The sequence below is a fragment of the Diplotaxodon limnothrissa genome, linkage group LG13 (genome assembly GCF_057381915.1).
Source record: "Diplotaxodon limnothrissa isolate DT_005_m linkage group LG13, D_limnothrissa_male_GT1.1, whole genome shotgun sequence".
Taxonomy (NCBI): Eukaryota; Metazoa; Chordata; class Actinopteri; order Cichliformes; family Cichlidae; genus Diplotaxodon; species Diplotaxodon limnothrissa.
In genome coordinates, this window is record NC_140608.1 from 7,026,783 (window position 1) to 7,050,660 (window position 23,878).

Sequence of the window (23,878 nt, forward strand, 5' to 3'; positions counted from 1 at the left end):
ACTTACAAGGTGTACCTAATAAAGTGACTGGTGGGTTTCTCATCGGTAACTTCAAAGTTACAAATTAAAGTTAAATGTGCATGTCAACCTGAGTTTTTGTTCAGTGGTATTGGCAGCATAACATTAATTTGCCACTCGTAGTTTATCGTCACACACAGAGCATTTGTTACCACATACAAGTGGAGACACACATTGGTGATAAACAGCTCAGAGATCCAACGATGTGAGTCATACATTTCTGGTGTACACACCCAGCACCTCCCTGACTGGGAATTAGACTTTGCTCAGCATGTTGTGGCAAGTTTGGTTTCTCTGTAAAATGGGAGTGGCAAGAACAGAGACAGGTAGGGGAAGGGAAAGACAACACAAAGGTAGAGATCGTAAGGGAAAGTAACACAGCACTGAAGCAGGAAGAGAAAGAAAGTGAAACAAATGGTATCACACTGGAACTTTTTAATCCACACCATGGACTATAATTATTTTCCCTCTGTGTTGTTTCTGTTTTTCACGTCACAGAGCGAAAATCTGCTGCACCATTGTTTTCTGTTCATGTAGCACCACAGTTCATGATAGTCAAACTTGGGTATTTGCAGTGTATTTTGCTACACAGTACATCTACAATATAAACACATATAAAATAGGTGCTTAATAAAACTACTGAGTACTTCCACAGTTATTCCTTTTTCGTTGGTGGATCATGTTTAAATGTTTTTGACATGTTTGACCAACAACACAAAATGAAGATATCCCAAAAAGTTGAATCTGTTTGTGTGGACATAGCCTTTTCAGTGGGAGTGACTTCTTCAGTCTCCGTGAATAATTGAGCATGAAGACAAAAAGAAGTAATATTTATTCAACAGTTGTGCATAACAAGAAAGTATCAACAACTTTCACTTGAGACGAAGAGACTTTTGTTTCTTTTCTTTGCTGTAAAAATCTCCCGAAAGTGCAGCTCTAAGAAAAAGCAGCACTGTAAGATGATATCTTTAACACATTAAACGCATCTTTGTAATTTATGTGCTCGATTTTCTGCTGTCTTTATCTGCACAATGCTGACCCCCTCAGGTCTGAGAAGTTACAGAATAAACATGCTGGTGATGAGATAGAGATATTAACAGAGAATAGAAATGAATAGAAATGTGGTTCATATAAACAGGAAATTCTAACAGTGAAAAACTTCTCAGCTGCTGGTTTTATCTCTGTAAAAGTTGTTTTTTTTTAATTCAGCATATCAGTTAAAATTAAAAGTCAACATGTTTTTGTAAGCCCTGAAGTTTAAGAACGAGTGATTCCACAAGGAAAGTAGCAAAAATATTGTTATAGAAATTAAATGAAAGCAATATCAGTACATTAAACGGTACATTACTTCTAATGCTGTTATACACTCACTGGTCACTTTAATAGGTGCGCTTCACGTCGATCCCTGTTTTCCTTCAGAGATTATTTTATTCTTTGGAGATGAATACACTGCAGTCATAAAGGGTTGGATATGGTTAGCAACATTACTCACTTAGTCTGTGATGTTTAAATGATGCTTAATTGGTACTAAGAGGCCCACACCATTTCAAAACCACAAAAAATGTGAGCTGATTGTTTAAATAAGGCAGGATGGATCCATGCTTTCATGTTGTTTCTGCCCAATTCTGACCCTGCCATCCAAATACAGCTGCAGAAATTGAGACTCTTCAGATCAGGTAATGTTTCTACTATTATCTCCAACTTACTAACAGTTCACCATCAATGTGAGCATGCTGAAGTGCCCAGAAGTTGACAAATCACAACATATGTTGTATAATGGACTATGTAAATGTTAAGTTACTTTACAAACATTGCAGGCATCGAACATAACACAAATGAATGCTTGATGTGTGAACTGACGTCCAAATATCCACACAACCCGGAATATATGGATGAATTCATGTTGAGCATTTGAAGACGTTGTTTGTCTAATGTCAAGTGCATTTGGTGAAAAGAAAATTCAGCCCTCAGTTTCCCATGCACTCTCATCAGAAGAACCATTTTTATAGCTTCTTCAGGGTCACAAAATATTTAGATTTTCAAATACTATTTACTAACTTTATGATGTAAATCCAAGTTTTTATATTAATTTTATGTTCTACAATGACTCTGGAAAGTCCCTGACGTTAGTAAGTAATTGTGGTGTGAAATGTGCTGTATTTCCTTCTGTATTGTAGTGGAGCAAAAGCAGAAATTAAAGAAAGAAAACAGTAAATACTTCAAAGATTTATTGTGGTACAATTCTTGAACCAATATGCTCAATTACTCTTTGCCACAGGTTACCAGTACAGCTTTAGTAGCTCACTGGTTCCCTTTAGTTTGTGTTTCCACACAATTGCCACTGGAGGTCAGGCTTGATCAGCACAAGAGCTTCCGTGGCTGCGTCATCAACCAGCTGTTCAATCCACAACTGCTTTCTCTGAACCAGTCAGCATCAACTTTTACTACTTTCTTAGGAGTAGTGGCCCATAAAAAGGGGGACATATCACAATTAAACAATGTGAATGTCAGTCTTCACCCCTACACAAAGCTGTGTATACTAATTTTTTAGTGGGGGTTGGTTTCGATCCGCCTCCGAGGTGCTTTCCACTGAGAAGAAGAGTCAGAAGAACATTGAGATGTTCCTCTTCACAGTTCTCTCCAGGGTTCTCCCCGCTCTTCTGCCACCTCATACCAGGATGGGGCTCCGAAGCTTTTGGGGCTCTGATGGAACAATCCGGGTTCAGAAGTCACTCTGAGGGACTGGCCGCACTGTCAGAACACAAGAGACGTTTGACTCTGGAGGATGTATATGGGTAAGAATGAGGCTGATAGATTAATGTAAAGTAAATGGTTTACCAGCAGGATGTACATATCCGACATACCTGTCATAAATCCCCAATTCCACTTGTGCTCCGCCTTTTAACACAGATGAGGAGACTGGGCAGGGTGTATATGCCAACATTATTAGGCTTGACTAAGATTTTGCAAAGCTCATGTTTTTGTTGTTTTGGCAAATGTCTCAAGCTTTAAAACAAAGCACATACAGCATGCAACAAAAGCATTGCAAGTAAGCAGCAGCACGGATTTGCTGCCAGCTAAGATCAAAAAGTGGATGCCACATTTTAAAGTAAAGGTTACTATCAAAGTCTCAGTGAGTCAGATTTCTACTTCATGTTAGCAACTGTTGCTTCCTTTAGAGCATCAACAAAATCCCCTAATATGCAAGGTTTCAATAGACTGCCAAGGAATATAATGCACACTAGCAATATTTATTTGAATTTGATCATTTTTATGTTTTTTTAATTTGAAGAAAGGGTGAAATCTTTGCAGACCCCTCTGTCTGCATGTTCATGGGTTTTCAAAAGCTGTTCAACTTTGGTGTTTCAAGATGGCAACATTGTAGGATGTATTCAAGACCTTTACCTCTGCAAAAAAGTCCTGCATTGATGAAGTTGCTCAATTAAAAGTAAGTAGCCATCATGTCTGTAGAGGCTAAAAGTGTCAAGCTGACATCTACTTTTTTAGTAAGTTATTGTTGCTGATGCATTTATTTGTAAGCAATAGTTTACTGTTGCAGCCAATCCAGTTAGAGCTTACTGCACTGCATACTGCCAGTACTTTCATCTCAATTTATTTTATCAATGCAACATATTTGTGTCCTTGGATTTTTTGAAAAGCATTGTACATATCTAAATTATTATTATATTTATTACTTTAATTGTTTTAAAAGGCCTCTTGTGTGTTAATTATTTAAAGCAAATATTGACAAATAAATGAGGTGAAGAAAAAAGTCCAAAATAAATGAAATGGAAACAAACTGTGCAATAATCTTGAGTCACCCTGAATTTTTATATTTTGCTTCCAGGGAAAGGCTAAACTTGTGTGTAATGTTTTAAAAGTGGTCTTAAGCAATAACTCTCCAGACTTTCTGCAGATCTTTCCAAGGGTTTCTAATTTGTTGTTGTTGTTTTGTTTGTTTTGTTTTTTTGCTTTTTCACTTTTTTCACTCATTTTCAGTCCAGTCCTTGTACCTGACTATTTTAAGAAAAGAATATTTGGGGTTTTTGTTGTTTTTTAAGCACTGACCTATGAATTATTCAACTATAGAGGGATGAAGCAGTGTTCTGTCTACACATAACAGACAACTTAACAAAGACCCCATTATAAAATGCATCTCCTGGGACTTTGCTACTAGCAGCCTGTCACAAAAACACATTTGTTCCTATTCTATATATTTTAAAAAAAATGCTAACAATAACACAGCTTGACAGACATAAAATTCTATTTTTGCACCAACAATGGGATTCCCAAAGAACTATTAGCCAAAAACTTGCCCCATCTCTGCATGGTGTGCAGCATATCCTCAAAAATGTAACTTAACTGAAAAACTATTCAGTTTTGAGAAGAAAGTTATAAAAGTATGCACTACTGTGGAATCCTTTGACCTTTTCTTGACAGACATAAATCCTTCCAGACGTTATAAGGAAATGTGGACTGCAGTACAATGGTCAGGTGGTTTTATTACAGTATCATCTGCTGGTCTAATATAGGTCATTTAATGAGGGAAAAGTTCAGCATTGATATGAGACAATAGTGGTGGCGGTGGTGGGGGCAGTGACTAAAAGAGGATTGCTCATACTGGTGATTTGAAACAGCGGAGTGGGCCAGTTGTCCCTTCTGGGGTTTTCCATGTGCTGATGACTATGCTACTTAGCTTTCACCACTTCCACAGCCGGCTAGTATTGATTATTGACTTCCGGCCAATGACTCAGCCAGCATGTGACTCAGTAAGGAACTTTTAAAAAGTTTGGAAACTGAAATTTTTAGCTTTATCTACAATAGCCCCCTCAGCAGCATTCAGTCAAAACAGACCAGAGTTAGATGGGTTTTTCTTAAGTGCCCACTTACTCAATCAAAGGCCTTTTTGAGGTCAGTCAAAGTGACTTTATAGATGTTCATTTTAACAGCCGGTGCGTGCAAAGCATTACCTCAAGGGCAACAGCTTGAAACTTCGAAAGGTAAGACTGATTCACAGAGCTCATTCCTCGTGAATGCTGTCAGGTGTTTTTTAAGTTTCTTTCCCCAAGTAGGTAGAAAACTGAAATGTAGTTTCAACTGTTGGGGCAGCTCAACACAGCAGTAGGAGTCTTTCCACAGGTAGGAGAAAGGAAATAAAAAGTGAGGATCAGCACAGGATAACAACCGCAAGATTAAGACGAACTATCTTCTTTCACAGCGGTGAAGTGGATATTTGTCCACAGTGGGAAAAATATAGAATAAAGTTTTACCTCAGCTTCAGGCCTACTCTAGATTTACGTGAATCCTGCCCTTACATAATAAACATGTTTGTTAGGATGCCAAATTCTTGTTAAAGCTACTTTCAGTTACTGTGACTCTGGCTGGATTAATCTTCTTTTGAAACCTAATGACAACCAAGTTTCTGTGGTCTTTCTAATGGTTGATTCAACACTGAAAAGATGACATTATAAATTATCTATCACTTAACTGAGAACAAATTTACAGACCGACATTAATTTGCGACAGTTCTGTGGTAACTGTGCTCTGTTTCTCGGCCCATGACAGCTGGGATTTGGACCGAATACTCGTATTTGCACGCCGTGCAAAATATACTATTTGTACTTGGTTATTTTTTCTGATTTATCTATTTTATGACACTAGAAATTAGGGGTGGGAATCACAGAATGGGTCATGGCATGTTAATCTAATCTTAAGTGGCCCAGGACAGCGCAATACACGACACAGTTTAAATGTGCATGTGCATATTTGCGTCTGCGTGTGTGTGAATTAAAGTTGCAAATAAAGTGCCAGCTCCTTTATTAAACTCTTTGATTTGCTTTACCCCGCTCACTTAGTGAGTTTCTGTTTTTTCATTGCAAATTTAGATAGATATGCCTATTTCAAACAATTGAAGGAATGTACAATCCATATTTTTAAACACAACAAAACAAAATCCCAAATATATTAATTTTATATATATATATATATATATATATATATATATATATATATATATATATATATATATCCATCCATCCATCCATCCACTCGCTTCCGCTTATCCTTTTCAGGGTCGCGGGGGGCGCTGGAGCCTATCCCAGCTGTCATAGGGCGAAAGGCGGGGTACACCCTGGACAGGTCGCCAGTCTGTCACAGGGCCAACACACAGGGACAGACAACCATTCGCACTCACATTCACACCTAGTGACAATTTGGATTAATCAATTAACCTATCCCCACAAGCTGCATGTCTTTGGACGGTGGGAGGAAGCCGGAGTACCCGGAGAGAACCCACGCAAACACGGGGAGAACATGCAAACTCCACACAGAAAGACCCCGGCCTGATGGTGGAATTGAACTCAGGACCTTCTTGCTGTGCGGCAACACAGCAAGAGGCCTGGGAGCTTGAGGGTCCTGCGCAGTATCTTAGCTGTTCCCAGGACTGCGCTCTTCTGGACAGAGATCTCCGATGTTATTCCCGGGATCTGCTGGAGCCACTCGCCTAGCTTGGGAGTCACCGCACCTAGTGCTCCGATTACCACGGGGACCACCGTTACCTTCACCCTCCACATCCTCTCGAGCTCTTCTCTGAGCCCTTGGTATTTCTCCAGCTTCTCGTGTTCCTTCTTCCTGATATTGCTGTCATTCGGAACCGCTACATCGATCACTACGGCCGTCTTCTTCTGTTTGTCTACCACCACTATGTCCGGTTGGTTAGCCACCACCATTTTGTCCGTCTGTATCTGGAAGTCCCACAGGATCTTAGCTCGGTCATTCTCCACCACCCTTGGGGGCATCTCCCATTTTGACCTCGGGACTTCCAGGTTATACTCGGCACAGATGTTCCTGTACACTATGCCGGCCACTTGGTTATGGCGTTCCATGTATGCCTTGCCTGCTAGCATCTTGCACCCTGCTGTTATGTGCTGGATTGTCTTTGGGGCATCTTTACACAGCCTGCACCTGGGGTCTTGCCTGGTGTGATAGACCCCAGCCTCTATGGATCTTGTGCTCAGAGCTTGTTCTTGTGCTGCCATGATTAGTGCCTCTGTGCTGTCTTTCAGTCCAGCTTTGTCCAGCCACTGGTAGGATTTCTGGATATCAGCCACCTCCTCTATCTGCCGGTGGTACATACCGTGCAGGGGCCTGTCCTTCCATGATGGTTCCTCGTCTCCCTCCTCTTTCTTGGGTTTCTGCTGCCTGAGGTATTCACTGAGCACTCGGTCAGTTGGGGCCATCTTCCCAATGTATTCTTGGATGTTCGTTGTCTCATCCTGGACTGTGGTGCTGACACTCACCAGTCCCCGGCCCCCTTCCTTCCGCTTAGCGTACAGCCTCAGGGTGCTGGATTTGGGGTGAAACCCTCCATGCATGGTAAGGAGCTTTCTTGTCTTTATGTCAGTGGCTTCTATCTCCTCCTTTGGCCAGCCTATTACCCCAGCAGGGTACCTGATCACGGGCAGGGCGTACGTGTTGATGGCCCGGATCTTGTTCTTACCATTCAGCTGACTCCTCAGGACTTGCCTGACCCTCTGCAGGTACTTGGTGGTTGCAGCCTTTCTAGCGGCCTCTTCATGGTTCCCATTCGCCTGTGGGATCCCCAGGTACTTGTAACTGTCCTCTATGTCTGCAATGTTGCCTTCTGGTAGTTCAATCCCCTCAGTTCTGACTACCTTCCCTCTCTTTGATACCATCCGACTACACTTCTCCAGTCCGAACGACATTCCAATGTCATTGCTGTATAGCCTGGTAGTGTGGATCAGTGAATCGATGTCTCGTTCACTCTTGGCATACAGCTTGATGTCATCCATGTACAGGAGGTGGCTGACAACTGCTCCGTTCCGTAGTCGGTATCCGTAGCCAGTCTTGTTAATGATCTCACTGAGGGGGTTCAGGCCTATGCAGAACAGCAGTGGGGACAGAGCATCTCCTTGGTAGATCCCGCACTTGATGGTGACTTGTGCTATGGGCTTGGAGTTGGCCTCTAGTGTTGTACGCCACATCCCCATTGAGTTCCTGATGAAGGCTCTTAGGGTCCCATTGATCTTGTACAATTCTAGGCATTCCAGTATCCAGCTGTGGGGCATTGAGTCATAGGCCTTCTTGTATGTATGTATGTGTGTGTGTGTATATATATATATATATATATATATATATATATATATATATATATATATATATATATATATATATATATATATATATATATATATATATAAATATATAAGCAATTCTGATTTTATGCTTCAAAAGGACTAGAGAGAAGTATAAACTTACCGCTCCTTCCTGTCTAATGACTTAGTCAACTTCAGTTTTCCTTTAATTCAAGAAGTCAAGAAGACTTTGGTAAGTTAAACTGACAAGTTAATCAAAAAAGAAATCAGGGGGTGTATGCATGTTTTAATAAAAAATAAAAAATACTGGCCCCAGTGTGTTGTATAGTAAGTCGATGCTAAGTTATATGTAGCTCTTTAACTTTTTGGTCCCAGTAGTACTGCAAATTGAATTTATGTTTTGTTTTTGATTGACTTAAGGAAATCAAACCATCTAAAAATTTTGCTTTTGTAACTTGCAGCATGTGGGCTTTTCCAACTTTTGTATTTTCACCTCCTCCTAAATGCTAAACTGAAACTTTATTTGTGTTGGAACACACCCATCACACAAAGCCTAAAAATATTTGTCTCTTTATGTCATCTAAATGTGTCACACCTCTTTTTCGCGTGCATAATGCTAACACATGCAACTCCAGCAAGTTGCATGTGTTAGCATCATGCATAACTTAAGCAAACGCTACACTTGGAAATAAAACATAAAGCTCTGACTACTTTTCCGTTGCAGCTTCTGAATGGTAGACCGCAGTAAAACAGTTAAGCATGCTCTGCCACATACTAGAAGCTCAGTCAAGATAATAAAACTTGTCAACCACAACAAACCACAGGTGCACAACAGACTTGTGACTTGACTGTTGTAATGCTTTAGCCGCCTTGACAGCCAAAGTCAGGTGGGTTGCTGGATGATGGAAGATGCACACTTTTCTTGGTAGACTAAAGCAAAGATCATCTGTTGATGTTTAGTATTGAACTCACATGAAAATGAGAGGCACAATTTAACCAAGTGTCAGTTTACGTTTCCATTAGGTGGAGACATATGGAGGTTAAGAGGCTTCCTTTAAGAGGAAACCAATTTTTGTTTTGTGATTTGGGTGGGAAGAGCTAGAAACTTTTGCCAAAATAAAAGAAAACTTCACTTTACATGAACATTGAGCTAACTTACTAATGTAGTGAATGAACCAGCGGGTTAGCAAAGAGCTCACATCTGCTTCTTAAATATCTTTGAGCAAGACAGGAATCCCCAAGAACCTGAAAGTCTGTAATTATATTTACATGATTTGCTAACAATTAAAGCACCATCGCATCATTGTTTCAATAGCTACAGTCATCAGACCATGAATGCACATATCAGTGCATGCAGTCAACAACTCAAATCCATTTCACAATCAGGTAATGAGCTTCGTTTTCCTTACTCATTTGCTGATTCTGAAGGTTAATGATTTATTTTTTAAGGCTGTCTCATGAAATAGAGTATGACGCGAACTGCCTCCCTCCCTCAGTGACGCTCCTTTGTGCTCAGTAGGTGGGATATGCTTTTCAGTATCGAGTCAGACAGATAGTAAAGACCCCCTGGTGGCAATGAGCTGCAACTACAGCGGTTGTGTGTGTGAGTGAGTGAGTAAGAGAGAGAGAGAGAGAGAGAGGAAAATGGGTGGACGGAAAGTCCCCGTGTGGAAATCCCCTTTGACTTGGACTTTTTCCTTGTTTTAAAAAAACTATCATTATCGTACGTGTGTATTCTTTTGAAAGGCTTCGCAGGCTGCGAGGGCTCCAAAATAGATCTGATACTGAAAGAAAGAGAAGGTTGAATGGCGCCGAGGACCGCTGCGGTGAGGCTGAGTGAAGTGGCTGAGAGAGGACTAGCCTGAGCATCCGGGAGGCTTTTGTTATTACCCCGACATATTACACAGGTAAGACGCCAGCCTTCCCTCCTTGTGCCTCCCCATGTGGACACACATTTCTTAGCAATTGGGTGAGACTTGGTGGGTAAGACCACGTTTGGGCCTTGAGTAATGTATGGTCGTGTTTCTGGGGACACGGAGGAAGCTTGAAGCCTGCTCACGACAGTGGCTTTGACAGCCATTGTTTACAAAGACGTCACCCTCGAGCGGATAGCAGGACATTTAAACAGCCAAATGTGGCATCGGCGAAGCTACAGTGTATCGATACCCGCGCTGTTAGACGCGATTGAACGCTACATTGTTCCAAAGGTAGTTGTCATTGGAATTACGTAAGCCTTTAACGTCAGCAAAGTCTCCTGTTATTGTGTTTTTGTGTAGCCAGCCATCCTAAACCGCAGCGTCCACCCGGGTGCTGCTGTCTGTCTGCCTTAAAGTGTGCCCCGCTGTGACAGCACGCCACGCTAATGATTCGTGTCAACATGCTCCCTGACATCCAGGTGTCTGTTGTCTGGTCCCTCATGTGACTGACTAGCCCTTTAGCACGGCCTAGTCTGTTGTTGCACCTGCTGCTGTTTGGGTAGTAAAGGCACAGAGGCCAATAGAAGCTCGCTGTTCAGGTGTTTGTGGACTCGAACAGTATCTTTCGACCTGACTGCCAGCTTGCGAGAGGTTGATAGAAGGATGTTGTGGGAAGTTTAAAAGTCAGCAAAACTCCAGGCCCACTTGCTGACCATTACTTTCTACTTCCTCTAAACTGCTAATGCGTCTTCACTGCGTTGAAATGTGAGGGGAAATAGTCCTTTAAAACCTTCCCTTTAGCAAACTTGACTCAAATTGGGTATAGAGGTTGTGCATTGAACCTCAGTACCTTTATACTTAAAGTATAAAAACTGCCAAAAGTTTCCCTAATTTTCCTAGCTTTCAAATTACTGTAACAAATTGGGAAACGTGGCTGAATTAAAGTTGTATTTTATTTCAATTTCATTGTTCTTGACAATGACAATAAATAAATACTACTACTACTACTACTACTTTATTTAGGGGAAATAATTCTGCAGCTGCTTGTCTTTTAAATGACTTCAGGGAGTGACGTAAACCCAGGTTAGATTATCTTCCTCCTGTACTGAGAGCAGTGTTTGTGTCTGTACTGAAAGCCTATAATTTTTCTAATGATTCCCAGCCTTTTAAATGGAGACTTTATGCAGGCTGTTGAGGGAGGAGGCCTTGTGACCTTCCCATCAGCCTGGGAAGCCCTGGGTGGCCTTCGGTTAAGGTCTGGAAAGCACCCGTTTATTGTTGGAAGTCTTTGAGCTCAGTGGGACACTAGGAAGCCCTGTTGAGGGGGAAACTCTCAAAAACCATCAAGACAAAAAGGAGAATTAAAAGAACAAACAAGAATACAAAGGGGTCTTTGTGTACTTTATTCAGTTGGGCCCAGCAGAATCTCCAGGAAAAAGCACCATACAGCCTCCATACTGGAATCATCCTTTGTGATGGGTAGTTTCCCAAACAAACTGTAAATTAAGTTGTGCCTTAAGTCTTAATTTGTTAGGAAGGGGACTCTCCACTGAAAATTTCCCACAAATCCCTGCTGTGAAATAACATGTCCTCTCCGCTTCTCTCCATCCAGTTTCCACGTTGATCCGGCATCGGTGGTTGGTGCCTCCTCCTCCTCCTCTCCTCCTTGCTCCTCTTCCTCCCCTCCTTCCATTCACCTGGCCAGCCATCCGCCATGTCGCAGGGTCAGAACTTCCTCCCCAAATTCCTGTTTGTCTCCAACCTGCTCAAGGCAGTGAAGATCCGACAGCGAGTGCCTAACGATGTGGTGAAGCCTGCTGCCAGCGGTGGCCTCATGCACCACCTGCGGGGTATGCACCGGTACACGCTGGAGATGATCGCCATGAACCACTTCCCCCAGGCCTTCAGGGAGGTGGTTCAGGCCGCCATCCTGGACCGAGCCATGCAGGCCTCATTAGAGAAGGAGAAAAAGCTCAACTGGTGTGGGGAGTTGAAGAAGATGGTGCCCTTACGCACCAATGGTAAGAACGATTATGCTGATGTTGAGGAGCTGTTCTGGAATATGGAGGCTACAGTAAACCAGATTTCTGTGGTGGTCTTGTAAGTGGATGAAGCTCCACGAAGCTTTGTTGATGTTCAAAGATGTTTTATATTATTGGTTGTATAGCAGAGGGCACCGTAAATAACTGCTGTTGGAGCAGTAGGTGATATTCAACACGAATAGAACAATTCAGCAGATTGGTCACAGAGCTAATGTTGAACCATTTCTCCTTGATTTTAGAAGCAAAACATATTGCGCTCAACACAGGATGTGTTTTGCTTTTGTTTCATTTTCTATGAGAGAGATGGTGAGCTCTTATGAGTCAGGACTATTTGATATGCAAATTCTGAGATGTCATTACTCACAGGCAGGGTTACTGTAAATGACAACAATCGAGGGACGTGAGTTCCGCTTTCACATAGACTCATTTAGCAGCCCCCTTGGTTTTACTGTGCCGACCTTAGTGTTTGACTTTAGGCACCCCACTGCTAAGTCATGTTTTCTGTTACGTGAATGTTGTAAGACGGGAACATCCCAGGGCAGGCAAACATGTAGACTCGGGCCTGATTACTTCTGATCATAGTTGTGTACTGGGAAATTCTCTGGCGTCACATGCAGGACTGTTATTTACTGTCTGTGATGTTTCAGACCCAACTATTTCCACAGTTTTTCATTTGCTGCATTTGGGGTATGCCCCCTCTTTTTCTGTGTAGGTGTGTGTTAGTGAATGTCAGTGGATGTCAAAAAAACACACCGTTTTACCTTAAATTCCCCACCTGCCTGACTTTATGTGACTTTATGGATTTGTGTTTGTGATGATCTGTTAGAGCTCATCAGACCTTGTTAAAGCAAACGTGTGTGTCTCTGGTGGCCTTTTCCATCTATACTGCAGTAGCTTAAACACAGCTGCTGTGTACATCAGATCTATTTTAAAGTTAATGGAGAGCAAGGTTTTTGAGAGGAATCATCAGCTATAGCTTCACAACAGAAGGAGGAAGAGGAAATCAGTCATAATTGCAGCTTTGTGCTAAACATGTGAGTTTCCAGAGGAAATAGTTTCTTTCTTTCTCATGTGAGAAATTCCTACATTGGTCACATATCAGAAGTTACTTTGAATAATTACTGGATGGTTGAGGAACTTGCTGGATGTGTTATGTCCTACAGTACTTTTTTTAAATAGTGAAACTCTTTGAAAGGGTCCCTGCCAATTCTGAAGTTAGTAATCACTGAAGGACTTACTGTAACTGTCATCAGCACATAATTCCCCCTTGCAAAGACCCCTTAATTGATGACCAAAATGGATGACTTCTGCTGCCAGTAACCTGGCTGGAATTTCCTGGTTTGCGAAGATGATGTCATAAAGAGGAGACAGAATTTAGTGCCGGAGCGTCTAACTCTGAAGGACCCAGACGTGACTTTGAGCAGAGGACGGACAACACGCACGCACGCACACACTCACACACACACAAGGCTGACTGACTGCTGCTGAGTCACTGGAGCTCAGCAGACACACACAAATACAGAAAGAAAACGTGAGAGAGAAGAAGTCTGTTCACTGATGTCCAGCGCCGTTGTCGGATATCTGTCTCCACATCATCTCAGAACTGAATTTACCAGTGAACCCAAAATCCTTATCTCATTTGGTCTATGCAAATGCACTAAAGATCCAAACCCCATAACCAATTTCCCCGAGCCCGGCTTAATTACGAAGCAAGACCACAGAATATAACTGACCATCAAAAAAAACCCAGACTCATAAAACTTCCACTCCGCTTCAATTAAAATAACAGGGCCACATCCGTTTTCCTGATACATCCAACTTTTCCTCCAAGTAAAACAAGGCTTTATTAGAATTCAGTCTCTCTTCTGTCTTGAATGTCTCGGACACATCCGTGGGGTTTTCCCAAACAGTATCCCATGTCTGTCATGTGTCCCCATCAGGAAGGATTTGTTCAGCTACAATACACTAACTTCATGGTTAAGTTACTGGGAGGACACATACACTGCTGCAGTGTTCTGCCTTACAAATAAAGCTTTTAGGTTTCTTTTTTTTTTTTTTTTTTTTTTTTTGGCCTGTCCCGTTTGGCTCTTTTGCCATCAGAATTGTTGTCTAAAGGCAAAGAAAGATGCCCAACGGATTTACTTTACCAAACTGACCATCCCAGCCTTGCCGTAATGGTCCATTTGATTCACCTTTTATTGTTTATTTTATTTTCACTTACTGAATACGGGACAGACTTGACTGGGGGAAAGAAAGGGAGAAAGAAAGAGGGAAAGAGAAACAGCTGAGAAGAGGGACGGGGGAGAAGGGCAAAAGACAAAAACCAACAGAACGGGCAGAGAAAAAAAAATGCATATATCAATCACCTGGGTCACCTGCTGAGAAAGAAAAAAGAAAGCAAGCAGAAGAGAACAAGAGTAATAGAATAAACAACATCACAATGATATATGGGAATATGACAGTAAATACTAAATGTTAAACATTATTGTGCAGCACATAAGATCAACAGAACACAGTGTGCTTTGAGGTAGGAGCCAAAAAGGGTGTAGTTTGTGGGTGTGATCACCCGTGTGTACACCTGTGAGCATGGACGCGCTTGTTTTTTGTTTTTTTAAAAGGTTCCTTCATGTAATAATCTGCTAGAGGGTGTGGGGGGGCCACAGCCCCGTCCTCCAGGGCGTGAAGCTTTTAGGTTTCTTTTGGGGCATCCACATTATTCCTCCTAGATTGGGGTATGTGGTATGTGCACTTTGTTTTTATAAGCAAGACTACACAAGGAAAAACTTGATGAGGAGGCGACGCATGAGCAAAGGATGAGCCAGTGAAATTTTCCATATCACTTTCTGTAAAATGGGACATTGGCCTTAGTGGATAATCTATGAGCGTTTTTCTAGTTTGGTAATAATTTACTGCAGTTGTTTACAGTCACAAATCTTGGGCCATTCTCACACAACAACCTGCAGACAAGGTGTGGGAAAGTGCAGCCCTGCTGGAAGCACACTGTTGCAAACTTGTGCTGTCACCTGGACAGTGACCAAATCAACTTAAGTCTGGCTCTGCACTGGTATGTTTTCAGGAAGTTCCCCAGCTTGCCACAGAGGAAGTATCTATATATAACCTGATGGGAGCTGCTGAACCACTTTCATCTTTAGTTTTCAGGCACCTCACTTTGTGATCATGACTTTTTTTCATGCAAGAGGAAGTGATTACGTGTGTGGACATTTGTTTGGATTTGTGTGTACCTTTGGGCCTACATATGTCTGGTGTTTTTTTTATTAAAAAAGCCTTGCATTTTATGTTTTTGCTGAGTGATGCAAGAGCACTGAAATGGAACAACATCTAGCTGGTCTGAAATGGAGAAGTGTTTTTTTTTTCTCTCTTTAATTACAGCGAGATGTTCCTTCAGTTGAAAGAAAACAACTGTAGCTTAGATTGCATTAATTGAGCCACACAACAATTAATGCTACACTGAGATCAGATTTTGGCCTATTTAACACTTGCATCAAAACAAAACAACATTTTATGATCCTTTTTTTTTAGAAATTTTTTCCTAGCTGTTTCTTAAACCTACTTAAACTTAAACTTTTCCTGTATAGAGGAGAGATCTTGAAAACGCCTGTTTAATACAGCAGTATTTTACAAAGAAGGGTGCAGATGCTTTATGTGTATGAAGTTACTGCCAGGTAAATGTTTGTGGAGGGAAAAAAAAGAAGTACACATTACAGTTCATGTGTATATGCTTGTGCATGTGAGGACCCATGTTATCTCTGCTCATTAATCACAGCATTCATCGGGTGTTGATTGTAGTATTTAAAAAGATAACATTCCATCCGGTCCAAGTCACGCCTTTGTGGAAAGTACAGGACCAGCTGAGTAGCATTGATGAGTTGGGATCATAGGAGGGGAGCATGCACACATGCACTCGCATGAAAGACAGAAGTTAGTACAGGGAAATTCCTGTGTTTAGTGTGGCAACAGGGTTTTTCAGAGCTGCACACATTAACAAATATGGGCTCTGCTGTTTCACAATGAGAAAAAGACCCAGTACTGCCAAAGGAGAATAAATAAAATTCCAGGATTTTTAGCCGCTCACGCTCTCACACACTCGTCTTTTCAGCAACCAAGTCTTTACCTATATTCTACTGACTGGCTGCAGTGATAAAGGCACATACGTTTGGCAAAAACAAATATATGTATGTGAGAATTCTGGTTTTCTATACAGATTTAGATTGTAAAAAGATTCAGTTTTTCAAAAACATGTTCCGGGGAAATTACGGGTCATTTTTATCAGCCTTGTCTGTGGCGTGTGTACTGTTAGATGTATAAGGGTCATATAATAGTCGAAACACCAGATACTAACGACCAGCCCAGCGGCCTGGAAATCCCCAGACTTTAGTTACACTTGTGTGTGTGTGTGTGTGTGTGTGTGTGTGTGTGTGTGTGTGTGTGTGTGTACACACATTGCAGTTGCCTGTTTTTTATGCTGTATGTGCATAGCCTTTGTATGTGTGCGTGTGCATGTGCCTATTCACAGAAGGAGAACTTTGTGTCCTGTGTACAAAATCAACCAACCATAGTACTAAAAACACATGTGTTTTCTTGCCTCCTCTTTGTGTGTCTGTAGGAGATGGGAACTGTTTGCTTCATGCAGCCTCTCAGTACATGCTGGGTGTTCAGGACACAGACCTGGTTCTTCGGAAAGCTCTCCATGGTGTTTTGAAAGAAACTGACACGGGCGTCTTCAAAGCTCGCTTCCAGGCAGAGCTGCTCCAATCTCAGGAGTTCACCCAAACTGGACTCCGATACACCACCATGGTATGAATTTTCAACTAGATCCATTTTCCATTACTTTGCTTTGAGAAAACTGTGCTCATGCAGAAGTTTATTTCCTAATTGTGTGCATTTGTTCCAGAACTGGGAGGATGAGTGGGAAAAGATTGTGAAGATGGCATCGCCAGTCTCCAGTAGCAATGGCCTCCAGTTTGATTCTTTGGAGGACATCCACATCTTCATCCTCTCCAACATTCTCCGCAGACCCATCATCGTCATTGCAGGTACTCCCTTTTTTATCATCTCAAATTATGCTTATTTATCCTTGTTAGCCCTCAAAGACTCACTGGTTTTGTAAGAGCACATCTTGTAATGTATAATATATCACCACCATTCCTCAACATTTGCTCTCGGTTGTTTTGAAGTCTTCTTAATGCACTGTGTCACTTACTGTCTATCTTAATAAAGAATCTCAAATGACTACTGATGATTTCTCAACTTCAAAATATAAAAAAATAAATATGCAGAAACATGTTTGCAGTCATATTTGAGCAAAGCTTGCTTTTTCAGGATCTAAAATCCTAAAATGACTGCACATTGCTCCATTTATTCCACTTGAATTGGGTGCAGCTCTATAAAAGTTGTTCATTGTCATTTGTTAGAGAGTTATAAACTCTTAAATCTTTGTTCTTTCAACAGACCAGGTGGTCAGGAGTATGAAATCCGGCACCTCCATCTCTCCTCTGAATGTGGGTGGGATTTATCTGCCTCTACACTGGCAACCCACAGAGTGCTACAAATACCCAATAGTGCTCGGCTACGACTCCCAGCACTTTGCACCCCTCATCACCATCAAAGACAGTGGTCCAGGTACAAATCACAAAGAAATAGGTGTTATATATTTGGCACGATAAAGGGACAAAGCAGGACCCCTGTTCATGGATTTGGCTCTGTGTATCTTTAACTGAATTTCCCAGAGATCCGAGCAGTACCGCTGATCAATCCGAGGCGGAATGGCTTTGAGGAACTGAAAGTTCATTTTCTGATGGAGAAGGAGCAGCAGCAGAAAGAGAGGCTCCTCAAAGAGTACCTGCACCTGATAGAGATCCCTATCAGATTGGGCCATGACATTACACAGATTATGAAAGCTGCAAGGTACTTGGGCATTATAAGTTCCATCCATTGTTAAATGCAGCCTTGAACAGCTCATGGCATAAGAATTGTTTTTGACTGATTATCAAAGATAATTTAGCCAAACTACTTTTATTAACTATGAATTTGAAAGGGAAAAAAGTAATAAAATGCAGTTAAGAACCACATTGTATGTCTCTGTCCTAAGGCTGGATGAGGGAAACCTTCCTGAAGACATGAACCTGATGGAGGACTACCTACAGCTTGTGAACCATGAGTACCAGCGCTGGCAGGAGGACAAGGAGCAGGCATGGGCCGCCCAGCCACAGCGTCCGCCACCCTTCTCCGTCTCCCAGCTCTCGCTTATTGAGATCCGCTGTGCCACACCACGATGCACCTTCTATGTCTCTGTGGACACGCAGCCTCATTGCCATGAATGCTTTGAAAAGCGGCAGGCCACTACTGGTGGAGGAGCGAGGATAGAAGGGGTAATTCAGACTAAGGAAGGAGGTTTACAAGGTGGGGTAGGAGTCATAGGGGGATCAGAGACTGAGGTGAGCTCCAGAGGGGCCAGAAGTAGCAGCCCCCCATGCTCTTCATCTGGGAGAGGAGTAGTGTTATCCAGTCCCCGCTCAGCCCCGCCCACCGCCCCCAGCCTCAGCCTATACAGTGAAACACATGCAATGAAGTGCAAGACACCCGGCTGCCTCTTCACCCTAAGTGTGGAGCATGATGGACTTTGTGAGCGCTGCTTCAACTCCAGGCAAAACCATGGACCCCCTGGAGTTGGAACGGCCGCTACAGGACTGCCAGGGACCAATGGGGGGCCTGTCGTTCCCCACCCAGCCCAGGGCTCCGGCTGGAACCAGTGGGGAGGCTGTGAGACCGAGACAGAGCGATGTAACATGTGCAGAAAGGAGGCGTTTAGGATATTCAATGGCTTGTGTCCACCCTGCATGCAGAGACAGCAGGCTCCAGAAAGGGGAGAGCCACAACAGATCAATCCCAGGACTGAAGCCTCATCTTCAGCTTGGACCCAGGCCAGGGACACTGAGCGGCCATGCCTCACTCTAACTCCAGGGCACACCTCAGCTTGGCAGGGCCCTGTGGCCCGACCTTGTAAAAGATCTGGCTGCCAGTTCTTTGGGACACCTGAGAAACTGGGTTTCTGCACTATTTGCTACGTAGACTATCAGACAAATCACCGTAAGTCCTAAAACAAAACTAGAAAACACTTCTTGCATTGCACGCTTTTCGTATATATAAAATTTATTATAAAAGCCGTATAGCTGTCTTAATAAACATCTCATTTAACTGTTCTGTTTGTTGTTATTCAAATGTCATATGGCACATTGCTTATGTTGGCCACTGTTTCTTCCAGACCTGACTCCTCCTCCTGCCCCGGCCCAGAGTCGGCATGGTTTGGAGACAGGCTTCCAGAATGCCTCACGATGTCGTGGGCCTGGGTGTGGTGCAGTTGGCAAGGTGATGCTGGAGGGCTACTGTGATAAGTGCTACGTAAAAGAGCAAAGTGCAAGACTTAACCAAGTCGCAAATCGCACGTCCCCTCCTCTGGTAGGTACCTGCCATACCTTCATAACTCCTCACTGTTCTTCACATGTCTTGTTTTTTTCGTGTGTTCTTCTTCTTCGCCTGTTGACAGTTCTTTCCATTCTCGCTCTTTCTCTGTACAAAAGCGTGAACGAGCAGCAAAACCCAGATCTTCGCAGCAATCCCAGACCCAGACTCAGTGCCGGCGGAGTGGCTGCAGTAATGTGTCCCCGGGTTGCACAGACCTCTGCCCAGAGTGCCACACGCGTGGTCAGGGCAGAGAGCCAGGAAGACGGGCGCAGGCGCCCAAAGAAAAGTCGAAGCAGCGGTGCCGGACACAAGGCTGTGACCACTACGCCAACCAAGAGAAACAGGGCTACTGCAACGAGTGTGACCACTTCAAACAGATTTACCGCGGCTGACCACATTTAGCGCCCATGCACACGACAGCGATGATGACACATCGCTAGCACGCTAGAGCCGCCGCCCTGCTGTGGGCTCTCCATGCCAGTCAATGCACCTCTGATACTAACTAACCAACTAACTAACTTGCTAGTGACTAACTAGTTACCTTATGGCCTGAAAATCAAACCCCCCATGTAGAATGTGAAGAGAGAGTGTGTGTATGTGGGGGTGGTGGTGAGTGTGTGTGTTTTCGCAGTAGACATGGCCTCCAGAATACCTCTTTGTGCAATTATTATCATCTGACATGCCCTGCGCACTTACACGGTGAGAGGTTTGGCTACATGTCAGAGCAACTGAATTAACTCTTGTGTACAATATGTATTTAGAGGTACGTAGTGAATCGTGCCGGACAAAATGATTGTATGTCGACATAACAAGAAGCATCTGACATTGCTTTCTAGACCACAGCCAAGGATTTATACCCCCCGTCTGTCTGTCTGTCTTAACCCATCTGTGTATCTGTCTGCCTGTCTGTCTAGCATTTGCTCTGAAGAAAGAGAGATGCAGTAGTTGGGCATGCCCAACAGCAAATCTCTGTGAAAATAGTCAGCAGAAGTGTGCAAAACTGGGCCAAAGGAAAGCAAGCAAAGTGCTTGAAATTAAGTTAAATGGCATTCACCACTGTTTTGCTTAAATCTCCTAAATCACTCATCTATGTCCTCACAACCCAGACAAAGATTTTTTTTTTTCAAAAAGATTCTCTTGCAGTCAATATTGTAAAAATGGTCAAATATTGATTTTCTTCCATTAGCCAGACAATAGCAGGGTTAGTTTATATTTTGAGGCTAATTAACCTTATTACTGTTACATATCTGATGTAAATTGCTTGATATGGAAAGTAAAAAAACAAATTATAAACTGTGCAGGACAGACAGGGCAGGCCCCTGTTAGTTTTGGTGCTACATGTACAGAAATACAAGCCTCTCCATTGTAGCCAACATGCTGGTGGTTTCAGCGGACAGAAGGCAGAGATCACAGTAGAGACAGGACTCACTCTCTTTCAAAACCTCCTTTCCTTCCTCTTATTTCCCTTTTTCTCCAAAACAAATCTGTTGCCTTGGACGTTGTTTTCCTGTTTACTTACCACTTAAGCACCTAGAAACGCATAGACACATGCGCACACATATCTACACAATGTATACACCAACATAATATCGTCAGTCCTGTTAAAAGGGGATTGGCAACTGTGAGGAGAACTGAGACTACAAGGACAGGCGAAGTCTGGATAATTATCCACCCTACTACTGTATACACACGCACACATGCAAACACAGCTTTGTGAGATTGTATGTCCCCACCCCAGCCTGAGGTAATGTGTAGGTAAATGAACCTGTAAAGATGCATTCCTCTCTGCTTCACCCTCCTGGATGTGCCAAGGCATCACTTTCAAAACTTCAGAGAGCAATCCTGTTGCCTGCTTTGGCTAATCTTGTCTATCTGAATGTGTTTGTGCTGCTTGTACAGCAGCACAGTATTGGGGCTGATCCTCGATAAGTTTTGCCTTTACATAGTGATTGAAATTTTATGGACCAGAGGGGCCTGATCAGTGATTATGGATCAGTGCTCCCACTTATAAAAAATGCTTTTGTGAACATGGATCTTAGTCCATACCGTAGGACCTTCCAACCCGATGCCTCATCTTCAATACACACACATACACATAAAACGTACGCGTGTGTGCGTCTGGAGTACACAAAAAACTGACATTCCTCCTCTTTTTTTCTTTTCTTTTTTTTTGAATTTCAAATGTATTTTGATATATTTGTTTTTTTTCTGCCAAAAGAGGAAAAAAAAAACAAAAAAACGTGCCATCAATTGCCAAACAGTTGTTGTTACCTCCTTAAAAACGGCCAGCCTGGACCATTCTAAACTAACCAGAGTGCCACAGATTGACATCTCCTGTTCTGCGCAACCACAGACTTCAGCTAATCCAGATCTCTCATGCTGAAAACCCCCTAATGGACACCATCTTTCCGTGAACTTATCTTTTATTCAGATACGAAGAAATGTCTGTCTGTAAAGATAAGCTCAAACATGAAACATTTATCAGACTCAAATTTGGTAATAACTGGAACCTCTTTCCCCTCTTACTTTAGCTGTGGGCAGATATCCATCTGTGGCTCTAGTTAGAAAAGCATAGACAACCAGGCTCTTGGTCTGCCTTTTCATTCAACTGTATCTAAAGCTGTCAGGCCAGCCCACGTGTTGACGGCCTGGACGTAGATCTCTGTGTGCTTTAATCACCTCTAGACAAACCTTAATCACTTCAAGGCCAATTAGTGCTCAGCTCATCATAACCTCTTAACAAGGGGCTCTGACTGAGTTTGACTGGGAGGAGATCACATAAGTTGCACATGACTTGTCTAAGCTGCTGAGGCATTTAGGAATGGTACTCCGACCTGTGTAGGGACATTCCAACAGTAGGAAGAGCATCAACTTAAGAGCAGAAGGTGTAACAAAACATGCAAATGGTGTGGAAGTTTCTTTGTGTGACTTTTTGACAATAGGGTATTGTATGAAAAAAGCCTGGTTTTATTTGTTAAGTATTTATTCATATCAAAATATCTGTATTGTGTGATTCAATAATTATTTATATGTCGTCCTGAAATGAATTATTTTTATTAAGAAATCTGAAATCTGACTGATGTGTTTCTTGGGTCTGTACTTACTGTGTGTGTGCGTGTGTGTGTGTGCATATACTTGTGTGGATGTATTTTGACATCAGGTGGAACCGTAGAATTTGATTTGCGTGAGGATTGGCGTCAAACATTTATTATATTGATAAAAATCATATTAACGTGCAGCCCCATGTCAACAAGTGCAATCGCTGTCAGGGGAGAGTTTATTATAAGCTTTTGAAGCTACAACTTACTGATGAGTCTCAAATGCATCACCTGCTTGCAAACAACACCACAAACATCATTGGTGATGACCCTAACTCTAGAACTAGGCAATTAGAATATGTTTATTGATTTATTAAGTTGTTCTCCAAAATATTTTCAATTGGGAAACAAAGAAAGCGTTTATTCAAAGTGACATACATCAAAAATATCTATGTTTTCCCCCCAAAAAGTCTCCAAAATATACAATTATAGGGGAGTGCTAGGGTTATGGATGGGATTATGATTACTTAAACTTCATTGGGTTAAGTTGCTGTTTGGAAAAGAAAGTTGTAAAGATGAGCTTGTTGCATTTATGTTTAAGTGTATGATGGTTCCAGTTTAAAATGAGGTTTTGCAGAAAGGGAACATTGTGGGTTTTTCGAGAACAGCTCATTCAACCAATGCATGAGTGACTGAGGTCATCAGTAACTCGACATCAAAGGCAAAAAAAAGCACGTCAGGCTGTCATTGTGAGGAGAGTTTTGTCCCGAATGAGTAATGTTGTATAGTGGTTAACAGCTTTTCCTAATGTGTGAAAGTTCCAGACCAGTAGGAAGCACAAGTTCCTGTGAAGGTTGTGTTAGGAAGGGCATCTGGTGTAAAAGTGCGCAGGTCCGTCTACTGTGGTGACCTATTGTGAATAATGGAGCAGCTGAAAGAAGCTAGAACAATGCAAAAGTTATTGCTTTTTACTCCCTATACTTCATTAAATACTGTTTCGGTGTTAAAATTATAATTGAGTCAGGGTAAAGCCTGGGGCCCTTAGTTATGATGTTATGATCAGTGAAGGTCCTTATAAAGATAGCTAAATATGGCCTTGTGTGTATGTATATGCCTCAACACACAGAGAGTGGAGCAGGCGGCAGCCACACAGGGGAAACAGTGGTAAGAGAGTACTTTTAGCCAAAATATGGGAAGTGTTCATCCAAATGATGTCAGACTTGGCATCATACTTACTCAAGTCCCCAGCAACACACTCACCAAGCTTG

General features: G+C 42.3%; 1 protein-coding gene across 1 annotated transcript; it reads left to right on the forward strand.

Moving 5' to 3' along the window:
- The first annotated feature begins 9,875 nt into the window (after positions 1-9,875).
- Positions 9,876-22,604, forward strand: tnfaip3 (tumor necrosis factor, alpha-induced protein 3). The gene is made up of 9 exons (XM_085369713.1): positions 9,876-10,039; positions 11,661-12,069; positions 16,715-16,905; positions 17,003-17,144; positions 17,560-17,730; positions 17,838-18,015; positions 18,200-19,197; positions 19,373-19,566; positions 19,689-22,604. Exons 2-9 carry the CDS (start codon positions 11,763-11,765, stop codon positions 19,962-19,964), a joined length of 2,457 nt encoding a protein of 818 aa, XP_085225839.1. The 5' UTR covers positions 9,876-10,039; positions 11,661-11,762; the 3' UTR covers positions 19,965-22,604.
- Positions 22,605-23,878: the final 1,274 nt, after the last annotated feature.